Source organism: Zootermopsis nevadensis, unplaced genomic scaffold (assembly GCF_977971745.1).
Source record: "Zootermopsis nevadensis isolate Lab colony 2312 unplaced genomic scaffold, Znev_1.0 Znev_ptg000016l, whole genome shotgun sequence".
NCBI lineage: Eukaryota > Metazoa > Arthropoda > Insecta > Blattodea > Termopsidae > Zootermopsis > Zootermopsis nevadensis.
In genome coordinates this window covers 2,655,139-2,677,452 of record NW_028259148.1, presented here as the reverse complement: position 1 = coordinate 2,677,452, position 22,314 = coordinate 2,655,139, and the positions used below count along the sequence as shown (strand labels likewise).

The following is a 22,314-nucleotide window of genomic DNA, read 5'->3' as shown; positions in this document are numbered from 1 at the left end:
CCTCACCGCCTCCTTCGTTTCTCTAGGCTTCTGATCCATTGCGCACTGCATAAATTTTAAACTCTTTCGGCAATCAGCCATGTAAGAAAGGTGTTAATATTTAACATCGCTGAGTTCCATAGTTCGATGTTTCACTTCGCCTCCAAACCACAACCTTGCCACTTCATAACACGGTCATACCCTCTGTGAGGCACCAAATAATTATTTAATTACAAAAGGGTCGTATTATAAACTTCCTGAAAAATGGCCTTCAACTTTGATATGTCATCACATGCCAGAGGTCAAAATTCAAGCATGCACAACTATAAGGGTAAAGGCCTGTACTGTTATCAGACGCAACAAAATTATTTGCTTACTTCCTTATCATCTGTGTAACTGAACAACCACACCAAATTTTCCTTTCCTTCTGTCACAAACCATCTTTCCAGTCTGCGTACTCACATAATTTTAAATACTTTATGTTTCCCGATTTATGCCAGGCAGCGGTGTGCCCTTCTCCCATTGGCTCCCTTGATCTTGCTAGACCAGCATCCTCGTTCTCCTCGGTTCCAGCCAAGTTTCTGCCTTGTTCGACCGGTTTCCATGTCTAAAAGAATTCTTTGCGCGCAGCTTACCCAACGCCATGATGATAGAGGCAGTAATCACCTCTGAAACGTCGGTAGACTTCTACCAGACAACATTCATTTTTTATCAAGTTTATTCACGAGAATTGTTACCTTAATAGTTGAATTCTACAGGGTGCTAGTGGAATTATTCCATATGTTTTTATTAATTTTTATTTATATCTGTCATTCAGATATATTTATATTTTACAAATTTTATTCACAATTAGTAATTTATTGCAACTTTAAAAAAATAACGTGAACCTGGAAACCAGATGTACCAGATGTACTTTGAACAATTCCACCGCTACCACTCGTTATCTTAACTGTAATGCGGTGCTGAATTTTCTTCAAATGGACGAACATTCAATTATTCACAGCACGGGAATACAAGATTCACGAACTGCAAAGTCACGTAAAAACTTTAAATTTTGAAGTTCAGGGACCATAACACAGGAAGATCTAGCAGTACATACACTTTTTACACTCTGTATCTCATATGCCATATGTTTCGTGCCTAGAGCGATGGACCGCTACTGCAAATCACATCCGACTTCCGTTTGGTGCACGGTCCATGAAGCTATCCTACACAGTGGCTGGCTAGCTGGTCGGTCAGGCACAGACATATCGTGTTAGAAAAATATTACGCGTAAATCTGGTTTACAGTATGCATGCAGTACAGACTACGAAAAAGAAAATGGGGCTCTCAGCCCATTTCAACTCGCAATAATAGAGAACCCCCCCCCCCCCCCCAACCCAAAAAAATTCTAAAATTCTATTTTCAGATACCTTTAATCTACAGAATGTTCAAAAAAGATGTATACACATTATAATACGTAATATTAACCTTGTGTGTGTACATATTTTTAGGGCATCCTGTCTGTTCTTTTCTTCAGGCAAAACGCAAAATTTTACTCACATAATAAAAAAATTATAAAGAGTTAATGTAAGAAAAGTAAGAAAATACTTTAACATGTTTTAACTAGCTTCATAGTTATCTTAAGACGTTAATACATGTTCAGTTGATTAAGAAATTTCCCGTCTTTTATTGAACCCGAAATCGACTCCTCATCACTACAAGGTGTCACAACCGAGAAGAATATTATCCTCACCTAAAATCTCTGCATGTAACTTCCTGAAATGTTATTTTTCAAAACTGTTAGTAAAGTTTTGGCTCAACACTACTTGAGCGCGAAATTTGTACACTGTTACAATAGGGAAACGTTTGCTGTTGTGATGTACCTTACACGTTAATTACGGCTGATGCCAATAATAAGACCATTGCCCGCACTCAAAGACCAAAACCATTCCTTACTCCGTGGCGACTAGCCAACAAGCATCACGGCAACGGCACATTTTTTTAAAAAAAAAACCCTTCGACTGATACATTTCAATCTCTGCTTGAGGCTTACCACAAGATATATGAGGAGAATGTGTAAAACCATAAGATGTATTTATTACCTTGATTCAAAATTTAATGTGGATATATCAGAGTGTAGTTGTGGACTTGAATTAGATATATTCTTATTCAATAAATTTACAAATGACGTTAAAGATTAATTAGTCCCTAATACACAGTAATTATAAACTTGCTTAACTACTTTAAAATTGTAAATATCTTATTTCATTGAAGGTCGGAATGCGAAACGTGTACCAAATGACAGCATATTTGTTACGGTGGAAATAAATAATCCGGTAGTTATGAACAATGACCGACAATTATGTTTTATTCTCGAACCAATTATCCATTAGATTTAATATATCCGCTATTTATTATTCATAACAAACAGATTATTCGCTTCTAACATATCGTTTCGACACGTGTTTTTCTTTGCAAGCGCTCAGTTTCAAAACACCTCCACAGTTCCAACGAGCCTCATCCTGCTAAGCGTTTACACGCTCAATACGAGCACATCTCGCGTAATTAGAATCAGGATCGTTCAATAAAATTTGACGGTAATTTGGGTTTTTGAATATGTGATAGGCCCCTTCATTATAGCAAAGCCAGGGCATGAAGATGACTTGTCTACTGGACTGTAGCGCCGTGTAGTATGATAGATACCTATCAAAGGTCCTTAATGCCTCCACCATCAGTGTGGTGACGATTAAGGCAGCAACCAGCTCTCAAACGCTGGTAAACTTCTACCAGAATACACGGCGTAAAACCCAGAAGACAGTCATTTTCGTACTCAGTGCCGCGAGAACCTCAAATCGTCCTGTCAGATTATAGGAATCTCAAGCAACTCGCCAACTAATTTTTAAATAGACTAACATCCATTCTTTAAGAGTTTTACAATGAAGTGGAAATTAACGAAATTAACTGGGAAGGCGTTCTATCAGTCACTGGAAATCTACGTTACCGTGACATCTCATTACTGAGACACAGCGGAGGGTAACCACTTTGGCGGGAAGCCTCGAAGTCTGGGGCAAGCGGGTTGTGCCCCTTTGAAATTATATTCGAGCATCTGCAACACAGCTCAAAACCACGAAAATACCCAGTGAGAGTAGCCAAATAGTGTCAGAACGGATTGGGAGAACTGACCAACCACTGTCGATGAAGAGATGGTCTGAGCCAATGAGGAAGCACGTCTGGTCGAGTGGACAGAGGGAGAGAAGAAAGAATTAGCTCCTTAAGGACCAGCTAGAGGATTATGGTATTAAAAATGAGGTATGTCCCTTATTTTGAGGAAAGGGTTGTTATGGGGTCGAAGGATGAGTGGAAGGCGGACAGAGAATAGAAGCTTAAAAGGGTAGGCGGACTAAGAGAGAGGAAGAGGTGTCACAAATCTGAAAAACAATATCGACATATGTTCCGCTGTGAGAACCTCAAATTTCAAGAAAAACGAAATCACTGCCACATTTAAGAATACTTCTCATGAAAACTATATCGTGTGGGACCACACAACCTGTTAAACTCAATTCAGAAAATTGTTTTTAAAAAAATTGAATAACTAACTAACTAACTAACTAGATGGCTTACCGAACCCGAAGGTTCATCACCAAATTAACCAAAGCCCTCCACCGGACCCTGTCCTGGGCCAACAAAATCCAGTCTCATTCAACTCCTATCTCCCATAGATCCCGCCTGAGATTATCCTCCCATCTACGTCTAGGTCTCCCCAGTGGTCTCTTCCCCTCAGGCTTCCCAAATAGTGGACCAAACCAACCAGATGGCTTACGGAACCCGAAGGTTCATCACCGAATTAACCAAAGCCCTCCACCGGACCCTGTCCTGGGCCAACAAAATCCAGTCTCATTCAACTCCTATCTCCCATAGATCCCGCCTGAGATTATCCTCCCATCTACGTCTAGGTCTCCCCAGAGGTCTCTTCTCCTCAGGCTTCCCAAATAGTGGACCCAACCAACCAGATGGCTTACCGAACCCGAAGGTTCATCACCAAATTAACCAAAGCCCTCCACCGGACCCTGTCCTGGGCCAACAAAATCCAGTCTCATTCAACTCCTATCTCCCATAGATCCCGCCTGAGATTATCCTCCCATCTACGTCTAGGTCTCCCCAGAGGTCTCTTCTCCTCAGGCTTCCCAAATAGTGGACCCAACCAACCAGATGGCTTACCGAACCCGAAGGTTCATCACCAAATTAACCAAAGCCCTCCACCGGACCCTGTCCTGGGCCAACAAAATCCAGTCTCATTCAACTCCTATCTCCCATAGATCCCGCCTGAGATTATCCTCCCATCTACGTCTAGGTCTCCCCAGTGGTCTCTTCCCCTCAGGCTTCCCAAATAGTGGACCCAACCAACCAGATGGCTCACTGAACCCGAAGGTTCATCACCAAATTAACCAAAGCCCTGTCCTGGGCCAACAAAATCCAGTCTCCTTCAACTCCTATCTCCCATAGATCCCGCCTGAGATTATCCTCCCATCTACGTCTAGGTCTTCCCAGCGGTCTCTTCCCTTCAGGTTTCCCAACCAGTACCCGGTGCACACCTCAAAATTGAATAACATATCGAAATAATGTACTTCATTAAAGTAGAATTCTGCATGGAACAGAGACCCTCTCGACAAGCTGACAATCCCGGGTGTCCAAGAAAATCTGTGGTCTTTATGGAACCTGAAGGTTATGACGATGGATAATGTCCATGAAACTTTTGTTACTACAATAATATATCGTCACAAACTTTCAGACTTAATGGGACGACGTGTTTCCACTTTGTACGTTCGTAAATCTACAAATTCGGAATGAATCCTCAAAAAATAGAAGTATCTAAATCAGGATAGCTGGAGTTTTCCGGTATTCGAACTGGATACTTTCGCAGTTTAAATGAGATGCTGTGAGTTTTGTTGGGTTTATTTACTCTCATCGCAATTTTTAAGAGAAAATGTATTTAAAATATGCAAGGCGTGTGGTAAACAATATTTATTCAACAATATTGTCATAAAATAAAGCAACCTGAGTCTCCTTTCTTAAGCATCCTATCATTTGTCACCGTCTCCACAAGTCTTGAGGCAAAACTGAACAACACGCAGGAAAAGACAGGCATGTAATTGCTGGAGTAAAAGTATAAGACACGTGCACAAGGCCACTTCAACATGTCCTTAAACCTTTTTAATAAAGAACACAATCAGTGTATTATTATATACATTAGTAATGTTATCGTTCATGGTTCGCGGTTTTCTTAAAATAAACTGCATTTGATACATCGATGTCAAGGAATGGGACAAAGACGGCTATAAACACGTCTGCAACAAGACAAAAGTCAGAGAAGCGGAGAACACTAGATTGCATGATTTAGTGTACATATAAGATATGTGTCTGAGAAAGAGAGAGAGGGGGCAGTATACTCCTCTGAAACGTCGGCCAATTTATATCAACTGCAGCTCCCAGAAGACAGTCAGAAAGGAACATGTAACTACAGCGATAATGGAAGGAGTACAGACAAGGAAAACACATTATAAACCCTATAGAAAGACAACGCAAGCAATTCTACAGTCAGCAGTAAGGATATATAATTATCAAAAAACACATGATTAATTCTCAGTCCGTCAAGAGCTGAGACAAATACGATGATAACTCAAATAGTTAGAAGTAAAAATCAAAACTTCTATTTTCCTACTGTACAGACTTCTAGTCACAAATTACGTGCCGATAATATCATGTTTACGTAAAGTAAATTCATAACAAAATAATTGGCTATCGTCTTAGACACGTGCGCAAATATAGTCATACGATCATACAACATTTCGTGAAAATCAATCCTTTGGTCCAAATGTTTAAATGGGGATATTACACGCGTGGTAATCTCACAAGCCAATTTTTTTTTTTTTTAAAGTATGCCAAATGATAATTCTTTCTGTGTAAGCAAAGATGTTTCAAATACAACAAACATGCGATAACGTGTAAGCCACTTAAAATACATGTGATATTAATCTTATTAATGTTACGTTGCCTTACAGAACTGAGAACAAAAAAAAAAAAAAAAAAAAAAAAATAGAACGTAAACTTCAATGTCGTCTTTAGAAGTAGTGTCGCGGTTTTTAAAACGAAATCTGACATTTCCTTCCACATGTTTCTAGTTCTACATACTAAATTATTCGTATCTAGTACAGCCAGTTCAAAAATAAATTACACTGAACATTTTGCAACGTGAGCCACGGTGGTGTAGCGGTCAGAACGCTGGCCTTGTAATCCTGGGGGTCTCGGGTTCGATTCCCGGCGGTGCTCAGATTTATAACTTGTGTTGGGCAAGGCCGTGGTCTAGGCAACACGGAGTTTTCCTCCGTGGCATCCCAACAATTACTCCATTCACACACAGAAGAAGGCAATGGCAAACCACTTCTGGATCATGTGCCAAGAACGTATATGAACAGGTCCCAGTCCGAGAAAAGGATGGAAAGATCCTGTTCATATGGACCTGTCGTCAGACAGAACACTAAATAATAATAAGATGAGGTGGTCTAGCGGTTAGAACGCTGGCCTTGTAATCCTGGGGGGTCTCGGGTTCGATTCCCGGCGGTGCCCGAATTTATAACTTGTGTTGGGCAAGGCCGTGGTCTAGGCAACACGGAGTTTTCCTCCGTGGCATCCCAACTATTACTCCATTCACACACAGAAGAAGGCAATGGCAAACCACTTCTGGATCATCTGCCAAGAACGTATATGAACAGGTCCCAGTCCGAGAAAAGGATGGAAGGATCCTGTTCATATGGACCTGTCGTCAGACAGAACACTAAATAATAAAATAAGGATAAATGAGTTGATCCGAACTTCCTTTTACACACCGCACATCAGACTGTTGTACATGCAAATATAACGTGGAAAATAACAAATATTTCGAAAAAAAAGTAAGAATTTACTCGTGTGTGCGCTACATGTCCGGTCAAGACCACCTCACTTTTATTTTATCACAATTACAATATTTATACGATATAAATTATATCATTCAATTCTAAAGGGTAGATTACACTTAAAATTATTCAATGTCAAGATTTTTTCCATCGTCTATTCTTTAAAACCCACGACGTTTCGGAGGCTGGTTCTGTCTCCGTCTTCAGGTGAGAGGTACCTACTCTATTGGGTCCCTTAGATAGATCTAGTCTCTGTCACTTGACAATAAATATATAAATTATATAATTCCACGATGAATAATATTCCCCACAAAACTTGCAGCTGGGGAACATAAAATATCGGCTCAACTTGCAACACCATTGCCCACAATTACAAAATTATATGCTTTTCGTAGTCGGCACGGAGACCAGATACCCTTATCGAAGTTGTTCGTGGTTTCATTCAGTCTCTAAAGGCATATATCCTCGACATTCCATTAAATCAAGCCACGACCGCTTTCATCTGCAACCCTTCCAGATCATCAATAACAAATTATCAAGTCATTCGACGTAATATAAATAAAGTCGAAACATATCACAACTTAATAAAACATAGTAAAGACGTCATTCCACCAAATGCAAAGCCACGCGCATGCGCGGATATCGCGGTCTAGATGGTAAAACGTTTTGTTGACAACGATGGCGAAGTTCGCTGATGCCTGAGGCAATCCGTGATCTTGGCAATGACTATCACCGTTCCGCCTGTCCGTCTCTCACTCTCAGTAGCACTGTGTCTATATACAGGCCAGTAACTGAGAGAAGAAGGCCAACTTCCACCACCACCATCGCCAACCAAACCGCTGAACAACGGTTCGTCCTTTACTCAGTCGGTGAGAGAGACCCAACGGTGTTGGTCGTACAGGAGCTTCCAGGTACCGCTATCAGCACCGGAAGGTTTAACAGTTACTCACTCCAGCAGAGGAAGACCGGAAGAAAAAGTGACCGAGCGAAAACAAGGATATTGTACATTTTCATTTAAAAAAATACGGATTATTATAACTTTTAACTCACATTTATGTAGTTTTAGTGGTGTTTTTCTCCTCTTTTGGAAATGCTCATAAAGAATATGAAGTTTTTAATGTGGAATGGTTTTCTGTCCCGAAGGCTTGACGACATCGTTGCCCTTAGAGGAAATTAGATCTGTGTTTTTAAATATTACAGAACTTACTGTTGTTATTTGAAGTGGTGAAATATTACATTTCAAGTGAAGGTGGCGATGTTGAAAGTGGTTTGATACTATCACGAATTACATGACATTCTTAACTTTTGTGCCCAAGTGATTTCTGGAAGTTACTAGTGGAACAACAACGGGGTAACTCTTAGTGTTCGTTCTTAACACTGAATGTCAATTCCTTTTTTTGGGAAGAACAGGCAGTAGGCATTTTAAATGCCTGATTCATGCCGAAAGGAAGTGAAAGAAATCGACAAGGAGCAGATGGTGACTTATCGACGACAAGTGAACGACTAAACCAGCAACATGCCTAAAATTTTCCTTATCAAGAACAGGCTGCATTTGCAGCAGCAGCGTCTGATAGACAGCCAGAAGAGATTGGAAGGATCTTCAGGGGGCAGTGGGGGTGCAGGTGAGGATGGCGGGGCATCACTCACACCTCCAGGATCGCCTCTCTCACCTTCGGATATATCATGTCAGCCCCTGTCGCTCATCGTAGAGAAACCAGCAAACAGCACAGGTAAGATCCTGGATGCATTCAGAAATAACTAAATCTACTCTTCCGTCCCGTCGTTTAAAAATCCAAAAATAATTAAAATACGGCTTTTTGATATAAAACTGAAAGTCCAAGGGTCAACATTCCATCGCCATATACCACTTAGACATGAACCAGGAAAGATATCATTTAGGTATCTACCACTGAACGTTTAGCTCATTTGTCATCATTGTTCTGTGAAGCATACCAGCTCCCTGCTTCCAATATATCGTTCTATGTAAAAACAGCATTTCAAAGGACGAATTAGAACACATTATAAATTCTTAACTTTAAAATCGCACTTAAGTGCTAACTATTCCAACAAAAAAAAATACTTGGAACAGTTTTGCTAAACATGCCAGCAGGAGATTAGCACTTACTGAACTTTCCCGAATTGTGATTTCTTATAATAACATATTGTGTGGAATGTACTCACATGAATTCACTTAAAATGTCTGGCTATTTATTATTAACGAAATGACAGTCGAAATGTAAATGGCTACCTCTGTTTAATTATTTCATTTTATCTGACTTATCTATGGGGTCTCGGGTTCGATTCCCGGCGGTGCCCGAATTTATAACTTGTGTTGGGCAAGGCCATGGTCTAGGCAACACGGAGTTTTCCTCCGTGGCATCCCAACAATTACTCCATTCACACACAGAAGAAGGCAATGGCAAACCACTTCTGGATCATCTGCCAAGAACGTATATGAACAGGTCCCAGTCCGAGAAAAGGATGGAAGGATCCTGTTCATATGGACCTGTCGTCAGACAGAACACTAAATAAAATAAATCTAAACTGACCGATCGGCAAGTTATGCTGAATATGCTACCAGAGGACCATTGTCAATCGATGTTAACAAAGGGAGGTTATGTGGTTCAGACTGTTGTCCTGTACGTACCTCGCCATGAAGACATGTTGAGTGGAGATACAGCTTCGTTATTTATTGATTTCGGCATTAAATGAAGGCCAGTGGTCAACTTCATTGTCCGCCCGTTTTATTCCCGGAAAAAGAATACCCTTGGTACCCGTTGGTTAGAAGGCTGGGTGGAACCCAGAAGCTTCTAGCTAGCCACTACACTGATTCAGTTACCTTGGCTACTATAAGAGGTAATTAGTTAGCCTCCATGAAAATGAGCACTACTGATTTCTGTAACAGTAAGGAGACCAAGAATGTTGGAAAACTTCACAAAGGCCTTTATCATGGTCCACGTAAATAGAGGTCTCACAGGTGTCTCCTGCAACGCTGCAGCATATCAAGGCGGCAACACAGATGCCTGATATATCCTCACTAATTATAACTTGTGCACATGTGACTTTCAGGTGTGTGAATTGCAGGTGTATTATCATTTATAAAAGAAAATTGGTACTACATATGGAAACTTCACGTATTTGCTTAACATGTCCTATGGGCGTTGAGCGATCGGTACACTTACTATGTTCCATGCCCAAGTTTTCACTTTTGGGACATTGCATGCTAGCCTAATCTTTACGTTAAATATCCAGTATTAAATTCTGTTACTTGTGAAATATGTGGGGAAAAAATGTTACTTTTAATATAAATATTTCTTATATGAAACTGATACTGCCATTCAAATATGATAAACACACTCAACGCTTCCCGATGGGCACTTCGTGTGTATTTACTTCAGAGTCAGCACGTTTCTCTGTGATATACCGTAACACCCATTAGTGTAAGATTCATGTCCATATAATGAATCAGCCGTCTTAATTGTCCCATTCTATAAGGATAGAATCAATATGTATATGATACCAGTTGACATTTGAGTAAGGTACCCACAACGTCTCAAAATCTGATAAATTCCTCACTTGTACAGAGCAGTAAGATTTTCTGAGTATTATTCACATTTCCTTCTAGATGGAGTACGATTCAAATACCCCAAAGACCATAATCTCCCACAGCCACAGAAACCTCATGAGCGTAATGTAATTATCGCAAATAAACTGCTGTCAAAATCTCGAAGTCTCAGTAAATGCGGTACAGAATCCTTGACATTTAACTAAATGTTCCCTTGCTAACAGCTATTTTCAAGAACGTCGGTACGTAATGTCGGTATCTAGAGTCCGAACCATTAACTCGAAACCATGTAAAGTTGGGGGGTTACAACAAAATAAATGAAAACTAATAAATGGAAATACCGATTAGTTTCTCTAGTTGGTATAACCGGAACACACCTCAACATACCGAAGGCCACTTACGATGCGCAGAGCATAATGAGTGTCGTCAGGACAGCTCATGTTTCAGTTAGCGTTATTTGGCAAGTACAAGGAAGTTTTTACACTTTTTGCATTACTGTAATAATTGCAAGAGACAGGAAAAGAACCGGGCGACATTGAGGATAATTCCCACAATAGTCTCTACCAAATAAGGCTATCTGTATTCGTCAACCGGCTCCATTAATGCATCTCATTGCACTCTCCATTGCCTGCCAGAAAGAGTTTTGTAGGGGAGTGATACAGGGTGTGTCAAAGTCCGTGAATATCATTAAACACTTCACATACAGTACTTACCGTGTGCTCATATGAAGTTCTTTTCTGGCAAGTCTCCTACAGATGTTTTCATTAACCAAAAGTTACCACACAATAGTTACAACTACGCAGACAAGACAGCTTTTGTATTTTTTAGTGTCGAAATTTGGTGAGACGAAGTCTCAGTGGAACTTTGGGCGCTCACAGGGCCATTATTCATTCTTCAGACAACATACGGCGTGGGGCCTGTTCATCCCTGTTGTCCAAGGAGAACGCGTTTATTAATAATCTTAATTATGGATCCAATCGCCTAGGCGCATTTCGAGTCTTTTTTATCACACGTCAGACAACTATTTGTAGACAATGCAGGACCGGTAGTACTGTAAATGGGTTCCACTCGAAGGGAAAAATGAGATAAAATGTTTAATTAGTCACTTTGATAAACCTATATTCTACCTGCACTATTTGATTTTGATAATTAAAAACCGCACCCGATTTTGAATCGGATTTGGGCACAAGATCTTTTCAAAACAGATTTACTGGTAATTGATTAGTTCTGCGGTTAATTTTCTCTCGAAGTTATCACTTTCTGTAGTCCTTTGGACAAACTGTGTAATTGTATAGGAGATTTCAACGCCTGAACAAGCAACAAACTTATTTCAAAATGTCTCCTGCAACAAAACAATTTAATAAATTCTACAACCTTTATAAAGAAAGCAAACCATCTGTAATGATATGTGTTGGTTGATTTATTATAGTGGGAGGTTGAAATTATTTTGGGCTGGGGACATAGTCCGATGGCGGGCTCTTGTGAACACGGAAATGAATCTTCGCATCTCATAAAAAGTGGACACTTTCTTAATCGGCTTATGACAAGAACTCCGGGCCATAAAGTTAGGAAATAAGCACAATTATACTAACACGCAAATATAATCCTTAATGTGTGTTTATGCCATTAATCGCACCAAAGCTGCAATCTAATTTTTAAAAGACATTTTGCCACGTGCAAAACAATTCAAGGCTGCAGAATATTGTGAAAATAACTCTGCATGCAGACTGCCTCGTTTATCATTATGACAAACAACTTCCAAGACCTACTTATAACCATTCCATACAAACAAATGTAACATATTCATGTTGGGGAACTGACTGTCTTGTGGCAGCAATCTTCATTTTCACCACCGAGATAAACTTCTTTATTGGAATTCCGTAATCACGATTATAGCATTGTCAACGATATATAAGTAAAGTAAACCAGTCCCACTATACGCCTTATAGGCGCTTGGGGGTAGTGGAGGTGTAGCTCCTACTCATTCTTAACCTCGGCACTAGATGGGGGTGAGTGGTCAGCGTCACGCCCCGGCCGAGCTTTACCCCCGAGAAAGGAACCCAGTACCCATTAGATAGGAGGCTGGAGAGCCAGTCTGGACTCAGAGGCTATAAGAAAAATCCTCTGTCCCCGTCGGAGATCGAACACCAGTCGTCCAGCCCATAGCTAGTCACAATACTGACTGAGCTTGAGACCGGTAGCTCAGTGACTGCCGAGGTCAAGAATTAGTAGGAGCTATACCACCTCTCCCCCAAGCGCCTATATGGCGTATATATATATATATATATATATATATATGTATATATATAAACTGATTTCTTCGAAGTCTAAGTTAAGTGATAGATCAGATTAAAGTTTAACACGAACTTAAAACGTAATTTCTGTAACACCGTCTTGAGAAGTTGGTAATTGCCAGATGGTGTAGAAATTCCCTGCCTTTTTAATGAATCCGAAAGTTAATCAGCGTAATCGGAAATCTGCCAGTTGAATTCAGCCCACACTGGTCAAAGTAATGTCCATAAGCTTCAGGGCTACAAAGTTCAGAGCATCCTTGTACTTAGGCGACTCATTTAGTAGTGCATTGTATTGTAAGTCATTAAAATGTTTCCTTCCGGAACAAGATACACAAGACCACGTTAATTGAAGCTTGCCGTGCCCCTTTATAACAGTGCGATTCAGAAGAAAAAGGCAAACGCATTCATTAAATTCGGTAGGAACACAGTTCAATTTTACAAGGAGAACAGGTTTGACGTTATAAATAATGTAAAATGCATTCCTCAGATGCTGTCGATGTAGCTAAAAAGAGTATTCTGGTTCATTCATATACAGTGTGTTCCACTTTAAACGCAACCTCCAACTACTGCATATGAACCCATTCACGCACAGGACGATGATACCAACTGCTGTATTGCATTCTTTTAGTCGTGCCCAGCTGGTGCACGGCTTTAAATCGGTACGGACGTAATTTCGGATGTTTGTTACACGATTACCAATCGTCACAGACGAACTCTTCTCGTGTCCCAAAATTATTGTTACCAATATCAAAAAGTTTTAAAATTATAGTTTAATACTGACTACTTCTAAACTTTCCCCGGATTTGCACTCCTTAAATTATTCTTGGATATTTGTTATATTCATTAAATATCTTCGATTTCCATGTTAAAGAACTTTTTAACTACGTTACAGTAAAGACATGAGCATATACGTGTTGACCTCTCCACCTTACTATCACCGACCGATCGACCTCTTACTAGCATCCACGCAACTTTGTAATTTCTTTGTGACAAAACTTTCGCCAAATTAATCATCATTCATCAACACAGTGTAGAATCTGAGGTGTTTCAGTTCAAATTCCATCCTGAGCATTAGAAAAACTTTCATTTCAAGAACCCCGGCAAAGATTTGAGGCTTTCGCCAATTTAGCGGAAAAAAAATTAAGTCAATTTGTAGCTTAACTGACTACAAACAAACAACTAACTAACTAAACTAACTAACTAGATGGCTTACCGAACCCGAAGGTTCATCACCGAATTAACCAAAGCCCTCCACCGGACCCTGTCCTGGGCCAACAAAATCCAGTTTCCTTCAACTCCTATCTCCCATAGATCCCGCCTGAGATTATCCTCCCATCTACATCTAGGTCTCCCCAGCGGTCTCTTCCCTTCAGGTTTCCCAACCAGTACCCGGTGCACACCTCTTGTCCCATCCATGCGCGCTACATGTCCCGCCCATCTCACTCTTCTCGACTTAATCACCCTCACAATACTGGGGGAGCAGTACAGATTTTTAAGCTCGTCATTGTGCAGTTTTCTCCACGCCCCATCGTCTTCCCTCTTAGGCCCAAATATCCTCCTCAACACCCGATTCTCAAACACCTGCAATCTGTGTTCCTCCCTCTGAGTGAGAGACCATGTTTCGCACCCATACAAAACAACAGGCAAGATTATTGTTTTGTATACTTTAATTTTCAGGTTCTTAGAAATCAGACGGGAAGACAAAATATTTTGGATTGAGAAGTAGCAAGCATTTCCGGAATTTAGTCTCCTCCTAACTTCCTCACAAGTATCATTTTGATTTGTTATTGTTGTTCCCAAATATTTGAACTTTGTAACCCTTTCAAAGGATTTATTAGCCACCCTAAGATAATTTTGCCCGCCTGTCTTCTGATGACGAGATACTAACATGTACTTAGTTTTTTCTGAATTTACTTCCAGCCCCACTTGTCTACCAGCCTCTAGTAAAACTTCTGCGTTCCTCTTTATTGTATTTATATCGTCCCCCAATAAATTAACATCATCAGCATATGCCAATAGCTGATGTGTCCCATTCAATTGCAAACCCTCCTGCCTACCTTGGACCTTCCTGATGGCGTATTCTAGCGCAAAGTTAAAGAGCAAGGGAGACAAAGCATCTCCTTGTTTTAGACCGTTCTTGATGAGGAATGTCTCAGATACATATTTACCTACTCGAATTTTGCTACAGGTTTCATTTAAGCACATTTTTATTAGACCCACTAGCTTCTTTGGTATACCAAATTCAATAAGAATATTATATAGCACTTCTCTCTTCACAGAGTCATAGGCTTTTTTGAAATCTATAAATAACTGATGTACAGTCCCACCGAACTCCCATTTTTTCTCTAGTATCTGACGAATGCAAAAGATCTGATCAATCGTTGATCTGTTTCGTCTGAACCCACACTGATGATCCCCAATAATTTCATTCGCATATGGGGTTAACCTTGCCAAAAGAATGTTGGATAGAATTTTGTATGAGGTTGATAGCAGCGATATTCCTCGGTAATTACCACACTCAGTCTTGTCCCCCTTCTTATGAATAGGAATAATTATGGATTCCTTCCACTGTTGTGGCATCTCTTCCTTATCCCAAATTAACTGAATAAGCTTATGGATCCTCATATGCAACCCTTTGCCACCTGCTTTAATTAATTCGGCCGGAATCTGGTCAATTCCTGGAGATTTATAACTTTTCAACTTCCCAATGGCTAGTTCCACTTCATCTAAGCTAGGTTCTGGCACCAACAGTTCAGCTGTATGCATTTTAATCTGTCTAATATCACCAGTATCATGAACATTTAAGAGCTCGCTAAAGAAATTTTTCCACCTATTCACAATTTTTATTGGATCTGCAAGCAACTTGCCACTATCATCCTTTACCAAATTGGTCTGGGGTTGATATCCTTTCTTAAAGTTATTAATGCCTCTATACAGGTCTCTGATGTTTTTTTCCTTATTATTTGTCTCAAGTTCAGCAATTTTGCCCTTCAGGTATTCCCTTTTCTTAGTCCTAAAGGTTCTACTAGCCTCACGTCTCACGTTACATAGATTATCCGCATTTGTTTTGTTTGGGTTCTGCAACCATTGAAATTTTGTTTGCTTCCTTCGATCTATTAATTTTGAACATTCTTCATCAAACCACGGTTTATTTTGCTTTCTCCTGTAGTATCCTAGTTTCTCTTTTGCTGAAATTTTGATGCAGTTTCTGACATTTTCCCACTCCCTGTTGATGTCCACACTTTCATTATCCTCATTTGCCTCTAAAATTTGAAACCTATTCGAAATTTCAACTTGATATTGTTCCTTTGCCTCTCCCTCACTTAATTTTTTCAAATCAAATCTTTCTGTGTCAAAATTTTGTTTAGTTCGTCTACTTACTGAAAGCCGCTCCCTCACTTTTGCTACCACCAGATAATGATCAGTGTCGCAATCTGCTCCTCTGAATGATCTCACATCAATTACATTTGTCTGCCTTCTCTTATCTACTAAAACATGATCTATTTGATTGTGTGTTCTGCCATCTGGAGAAGTCCAAGTGTATTTATGAACATCACGGTGTGGAAATTTTGTACTTTTTACAATTAAATCTTTTGACGTAGCGAAGGTTACTGCTCTAAGACCGTTATCATTACTAAGTGCATGGAGACTCTCGCTGCCTATTGTGGGTTTGAAGATATCCTCCCTCCCAATTTTTGCATTGAAATCTCCTAGCAGAATTTTCATGTGATACTTGCCAAATGTATCAAATACTGATTCCAATTCTTCATAAAAGCTATCCTTGATATCATCGCTTTTGTCTTCAGTTGGGGCATGAACATTAAGGACAATGATGTCGCACCAACGTCCTTCCAAAATTACGTAAGACAACCTGTCACTAACAAATTCTACTCTCTTAACTGCTGCCCTAATTCTGCTATGAACAAAAAAACCCGTCCCTAGCTGATGATTGTCATTCCCCTTTCCATAGAAAAATGTAAAATTGTCCACTGGGATCATGCCCTCCCCCTCCCATCGCACTTCCTGCACTGCCACTAAGTCTAACTTATAATTCCCTAATTCCCTACACACTGATTTCAGTGCCCCAGCCCTATAGAGGCTCCTAATGTTCCAAGTACCAAATCTCATGTCCTTTCTCAATTGCCGTGGTCGTGCCAAAGAGTCCGTCCTGATCCGAGGCTTGGTTGATTTTTTCGTAACACATATTTTTTTAAAGGTGAAAGGTTGTTAGCCCTACACCCAACCCCCAACCTGGAGGACCAGGGTATCACTCTTAGTCTAGCGCATCTCCTTAGACCTGTCCGGCTTGGGTGACCCTACCATGAGCCGAAGCTCAGGCCGGCATAGCCCTAAGGGTCATTTGAGCACGCAAGCCTCCTCACCCGGCAGATTGCCTTCGACAAGGTGGTGATAACAACTCATCATGAAAATAGAAAATCTACAAACAAACCACAGATCAATATAATACATTGCATAAAAATATCTAATAATTTTAAAATATTATAAAATTGATATAAACCTGAAGATGAGGTCTTATCCATCGAAACATGTCGTTTAATAAATAAAAAAGCGCTAAATAATGTAAAATCGTATTTACGATATAAAGCGCCAAAATATAATATTTTATACTACATAATGTTTTAATATTATATAATTTTAACAACATCATTTAATTACAACGCTTGTGCATAGACTGTGAAAATAAATATATATATAAAATTAAGTCAATGGTTTTGAGTAGTATAAATATCGCATTTATTTAATGTTTCTACAAAGGTAGGGACTTAATTTTGCATGCAGGAAGACGTAGGAACGTCGTGTATTCCACACAGAGCGGATGCTACGTAAGAGACACTTCCTGTTCTATGCAGTTGTCCTTTATCGACGTGCTCCATTAATGGTCACAAGCCGAACATAACGGGACTCCGCTCAATGTGTCATGGACGCGACAATGAGTCCCTTACGGGAACCCCTTGCAGTACCAATCATATGGAAATCAGTATTCCACGCTTTTTCTGTATGGCACCTTTAACCTTTTGAAATCGAAGCTCATGTACGCAGAACTGAAGATTAATTTCCAGTTTAAAGAACACACTTCTCCATTTAAAAAAATCGTTCTATTGATATTATTTGGTGGAAATCCATTCTGCGCATCAGACGAAAGCCATAAACACACATTATTTGCGCAAAATGCAGAGTTGCTGATTGTTAAATTAGGCGGAGGACCAAAGGAGACAAGATTCATTTTATAGGACACTGATCCATAATATGACAATGTAACGCCCGTTATGTAAAATCCTACTCAAAATTATACTTTGTCTCTCCGAGAAAATTTTTTAACGCTGTTACGGGACACTACCAGAACTTCTTCCGCACCATCCCGACTTCTTAGTGTACAAATAATAATTGCTCTTGAAGGCTGCCGCCTGCTTGCACTGAGATGTTTAAATGAACTTCCGGTTAGTATTCTAAACTTCACTAATGTCTCTTGCTTAATCGTTTGACCTTCTGAGATGTTTGCTATCAAAATTGCAACGTTGTAAACGGCATTTGCGGAATCCTAAGCATTATGGTATCGATGCTTACAATTAGCAAATTTAAAGACTGCTATGTTATACCCACTACAAATAAACTTAAGAAAAGTTATCTGTCTAATTCAAACCTTGCGTTCCTCACACATTAATAATACATTTTTGTCATAGTCACAGAATCTCCCGGTGACTGTCGGTACGCCTTGACACTGGATTAAAATGGTTTTATCCACAAACTCCCCCGAATATCCATTATACAAGTCTTACAAAACAATTACATTAACACAGATCAGAAGAACAGTAGTTGATCTATTCTGTATCTTTAAATGACGGTACAAAGAAGGTTAAACGTAGCATGCGGAATCACTCAACTACATTTGGTTTATCTCCAAGTTAGCCGTAAAACCCTTAACTGAAAGAATACAAGTATCTTCCTCACCGGCGTGTTTTGGCTGAAACGATCCACATTACACAAAAAGTTTTTAAAGTAATGCGTTTCAATATATGGAAATATGTGCCTGTCGTCAACATGTGACTTAACCTTCAACGTCCCCAAACATCAGACTGCAAAGTAAAAAAAAAAAAAAGACGTGCCAAATCACATCATGGGCAGCTTCCGTATAAAAAGGGGGCACTCCCCACCGAAAGGAATCACGTGATTCACACCTGTTACATTTGAAATCATTTTGCCAACGCAGTGAAACCAATCCCATTTTAGACGTTTGTTCATCGTTATGTATTACATTCTCAAATGCCCACGGAACTGTTTTTTTCATGTAAAGACTTCTGAATACGCCAACAAATCTTCAATCCCGAAATCACAAATTTACAAATCCAGCTTCATGCAATGTCAATCCATTTCCACAACTTATAAATACAAAAATGCTTGCTGATTTAATAATTATTGCCCTATTTACTTGGTACTCCGCCATTACATATGCTTATTACTTGATATATAGCGCACCTTTAAGTAATATTGATTATATAGACTTGTTTATCCACTGATAAATACCCCTCTGAAGTATCCAAGAAAATGATGAAGTTGGCCTTGGATTCTATTGCACGCGAAACAACCAATCTGAACGTCATAATACCATCTGGCAGAAAACTTCAGTGGTTGGAATGAATTGTAATACTGTTCCCTATCAAGTAAGAGAACGACTTATTCCATTTAAACCTTCCTACTCGCTGAGTCAGAGCTGAAGTCTCCAACTGAGAACTGTAGCTATAATAATATTCCGTTTTGGGGGCATAACAGCAGATTTATGGTTAGAGATTTGACGTTTCCTAGGCAACATAACAATGAAGTTACACTTTTTCGTAACATTTTTGCCGAATGACACTGACCCTAAAATATAGATGTATTTACGTCAAAAATATTCCGCTATACAACACTGCCCATTACACGTACAGCCCAGATATTCAGCCCTTAACCCAAGCCTCAGAGGAAGACAATTTTCGGACGGTCACTCCCGGGTTTCCATATTCACTGAGTCAGTTTATTTTAAAATCCGGAGAGTTAATGAATTTGATAACAAGGCATCCTGACACAGCAAAGATGTGCGATGTGCCAAAGATTAATTCGATATATTACATACGTTCTTTAACCCATATGAATATAAAATACAAAATAATATACAATCGCTCCCATGTGGATATAAAATCTTCTATCACGTAATAAGTAAAGTGTAGTGAAATGCCTTAACGTTTTAATTGTGTTTTAAATTTTCAACAACTTCCACCACGGCATGCCAGTAGATAAAGTCAAGGTGAACAGGAAATAACGAGGCACTGGTATTCGGAAAAAAAAACAACTTCGTCATCTAAATGTAAGACCAATTACTGTCTTCTCGTTTTATACGAGGCACTCTTATTCGTGTTAAACTTGTTTCGTGCCCTAAACGTTTTGGAAACTGCTCAGCGAGCTGAGACAGGCTTGCCTAAGAATATATATGTATATTTCCTCCTTTCCCAATCATACATTTATTACAAAATCTGAATAAACTGCAGCTGGCCTTAAAATTCCGAAGGTCTTCAGTTATCTCAGTGACAACCGAAGGCATATGGCGTGTTGATAATAAATCTCCCATATGTATGTATGTATATACGTGTTCGTGAACAAAGTTACTTTAAAAATAAGCGCTCAGAAAGGAAGCACATAAGTTGGACGTATTTCCCACCTCAACACAAACAGACTTCTTAAACCGATATTTGCTGTCTGGAAATTCAGTTCTTTATTAGTGTACACCAATTTAAAACCTATCAGCAATATCTTAGCAACTGGAAAGACGACACGCTGGGAGGAAAACGTAATGCAGAGGTTAGAACATTTAAGAAGTGGATTTAGAAACAAACAGAAAACAGCAGAACCCGTTACTCCAGCATTGAAGTTCCCGGTGTTAAGCGAACACAATCTCTGCACAGATATCTCAAGTAAAACACACACACACACACATATATATATATATATATATATATATATATATATATAATAGATAAATAGACTCATGGAAGTTAACACACAAGAATTGCATCAAAGCCCATAATGCCTTGTAAAACTCGATGCCAATAACGTACATATTCCAGGAAACATCAAACTTCTGTTTTTTTATAAGTTTATAATTCTCTTTTAGATACACACGTCTCAGATAAAAAAAATCCGAAAGTTAAACTTTCGAGATTTCGGGATGAACCTCGTACCAAAGTGTTCAACATGACATACGCCCTACTGAAAGAGCGCCAGATTTGTTTCTGATTGGTAGGGCACTTACTCACTGAAGTGCTGATTTGTTCGTTTCATTGGCAGATGCTCGTAAAATGAGCTACATCGAGTCAATAAACAGAAAACAGGAAGAAATATAATCAAACTACACGCATTCAGAGTCGTCTACTTGAAGGTTTTTCCTATATTTTCGTGTAATGATTTCGTGTTCGATTGCCGGCGGTGCCCGAATTTATAACTTGTGTTGGGCAAGGCCGTGGTCTAGGCAACACGGAGTTTTCCTCCGTGGCATCCCAACAATTACTCCATTCACACACAGAAGAAGGCAATGGCAAACCACTTCTGGATCATCTGCCAAGAACGTATATGAACAGGTCCCAGTCCGAGAAAAGGATGGAAGGATCCTGTTCATATGGACCTGTCGTCACACAGAACACTAAATAAATAATAATAAATAATGATGCATTACGGATGGAGGAATGTATACAAATATTTTGTTGCGAGACTCAAAGATAACCCGGATGAATCAAACCAGGGTGGAACACGTGACTTAAGACGTGATCTGTGATTCATAGGGATTTGGCCACTGAGATTATAACGGAAAAATTACTGAATTCTAATATGCACATCAGTTGTCCTGAACAAACTATCGACCACTGATAACACTAGACGTAAAGCAAAGGCCACGGGGTCTCCCTTCACTTTACACAATCCTCTCCAACGTCCCGTTAGGTCATCACTTTCGCCAAGACATCCCATCTCTTTGCTATCATATTTCTCCAGCAGAGAAATTATTAGACTACGCGCTGTACAACTGGGGTTCGATTCCCACAGCATCCAGAAGGGCTCCGAAATCAACCCAGCACCCTATCACATGGGTAACGGCGTTCTTTACTGGAGGCAAAGCGGCCGGAACGTGAACCTAACCACCCGCCTACACGTAGTCCCAAGGTCAAAAACGTGGAGTTATATGCATCCACTCCCTCAGACTGGTTCCCGGCTCCCAGAAATATCGCCCAATTTCCCCCCCCCCCCCCCGACATATGTTACAATGTTAAAATCACGTTTTTGTTAGTAAGTGCCTATTTAAAACACTACTAAAGTTGTTTAACAAAACCCACATCGTACAATGGTTACTGTAGTTACAGTTTAAAGATCAGAACCTGCCACTCTTCTCCGCTTTAGTTACAAATTGGACGATCTGTCGTCGGACAAAGACTGCTTCTTCGTTGTAGCAAAAACAATCTTAGCAAACTGAAAAATAATTATAAATTCACAAAATTCATTCTAG

At 39.7% G+C, this 22,314-nt stretch overlaps 2 protein-coding genes across 4 annotated transcripts in view; one reads left to right on the top strand and one right to left on the bottom strand.

The window, feature by feature from the left end:
- The window catches only part of LOC110834413 (potassium voltage-gated channel subfamily KQT member 1), a 248,551-nt gene that overhangs the window by 210,414 nt on the left and 15,823 nt on the right, over positions 1 to 22,314 (bottom strand). The window lies entirely within an intron of this gene.
- Positions 7,662 to 22,314, top strand: part of ovo (transcriptional regulator ovo) — a 45,610-nt gene continuing 30,957 nt past the window's right edge. For both annotated transcript variants that reach the window (XM_087349379.1, XM_087349378.1), the window contains exon 1: positions 7,662 to 8,641. In XM_087349379.1, the coding sequence (XP_087205505.1) occupies positions 8,428 to 8,641 (214 nt within the window). In that variant the 5' untranslated portion in view covers positions 7,662 to 8,427. The remainder of the gene's footprint in view (positions 8,642 to 22,314) is intronic.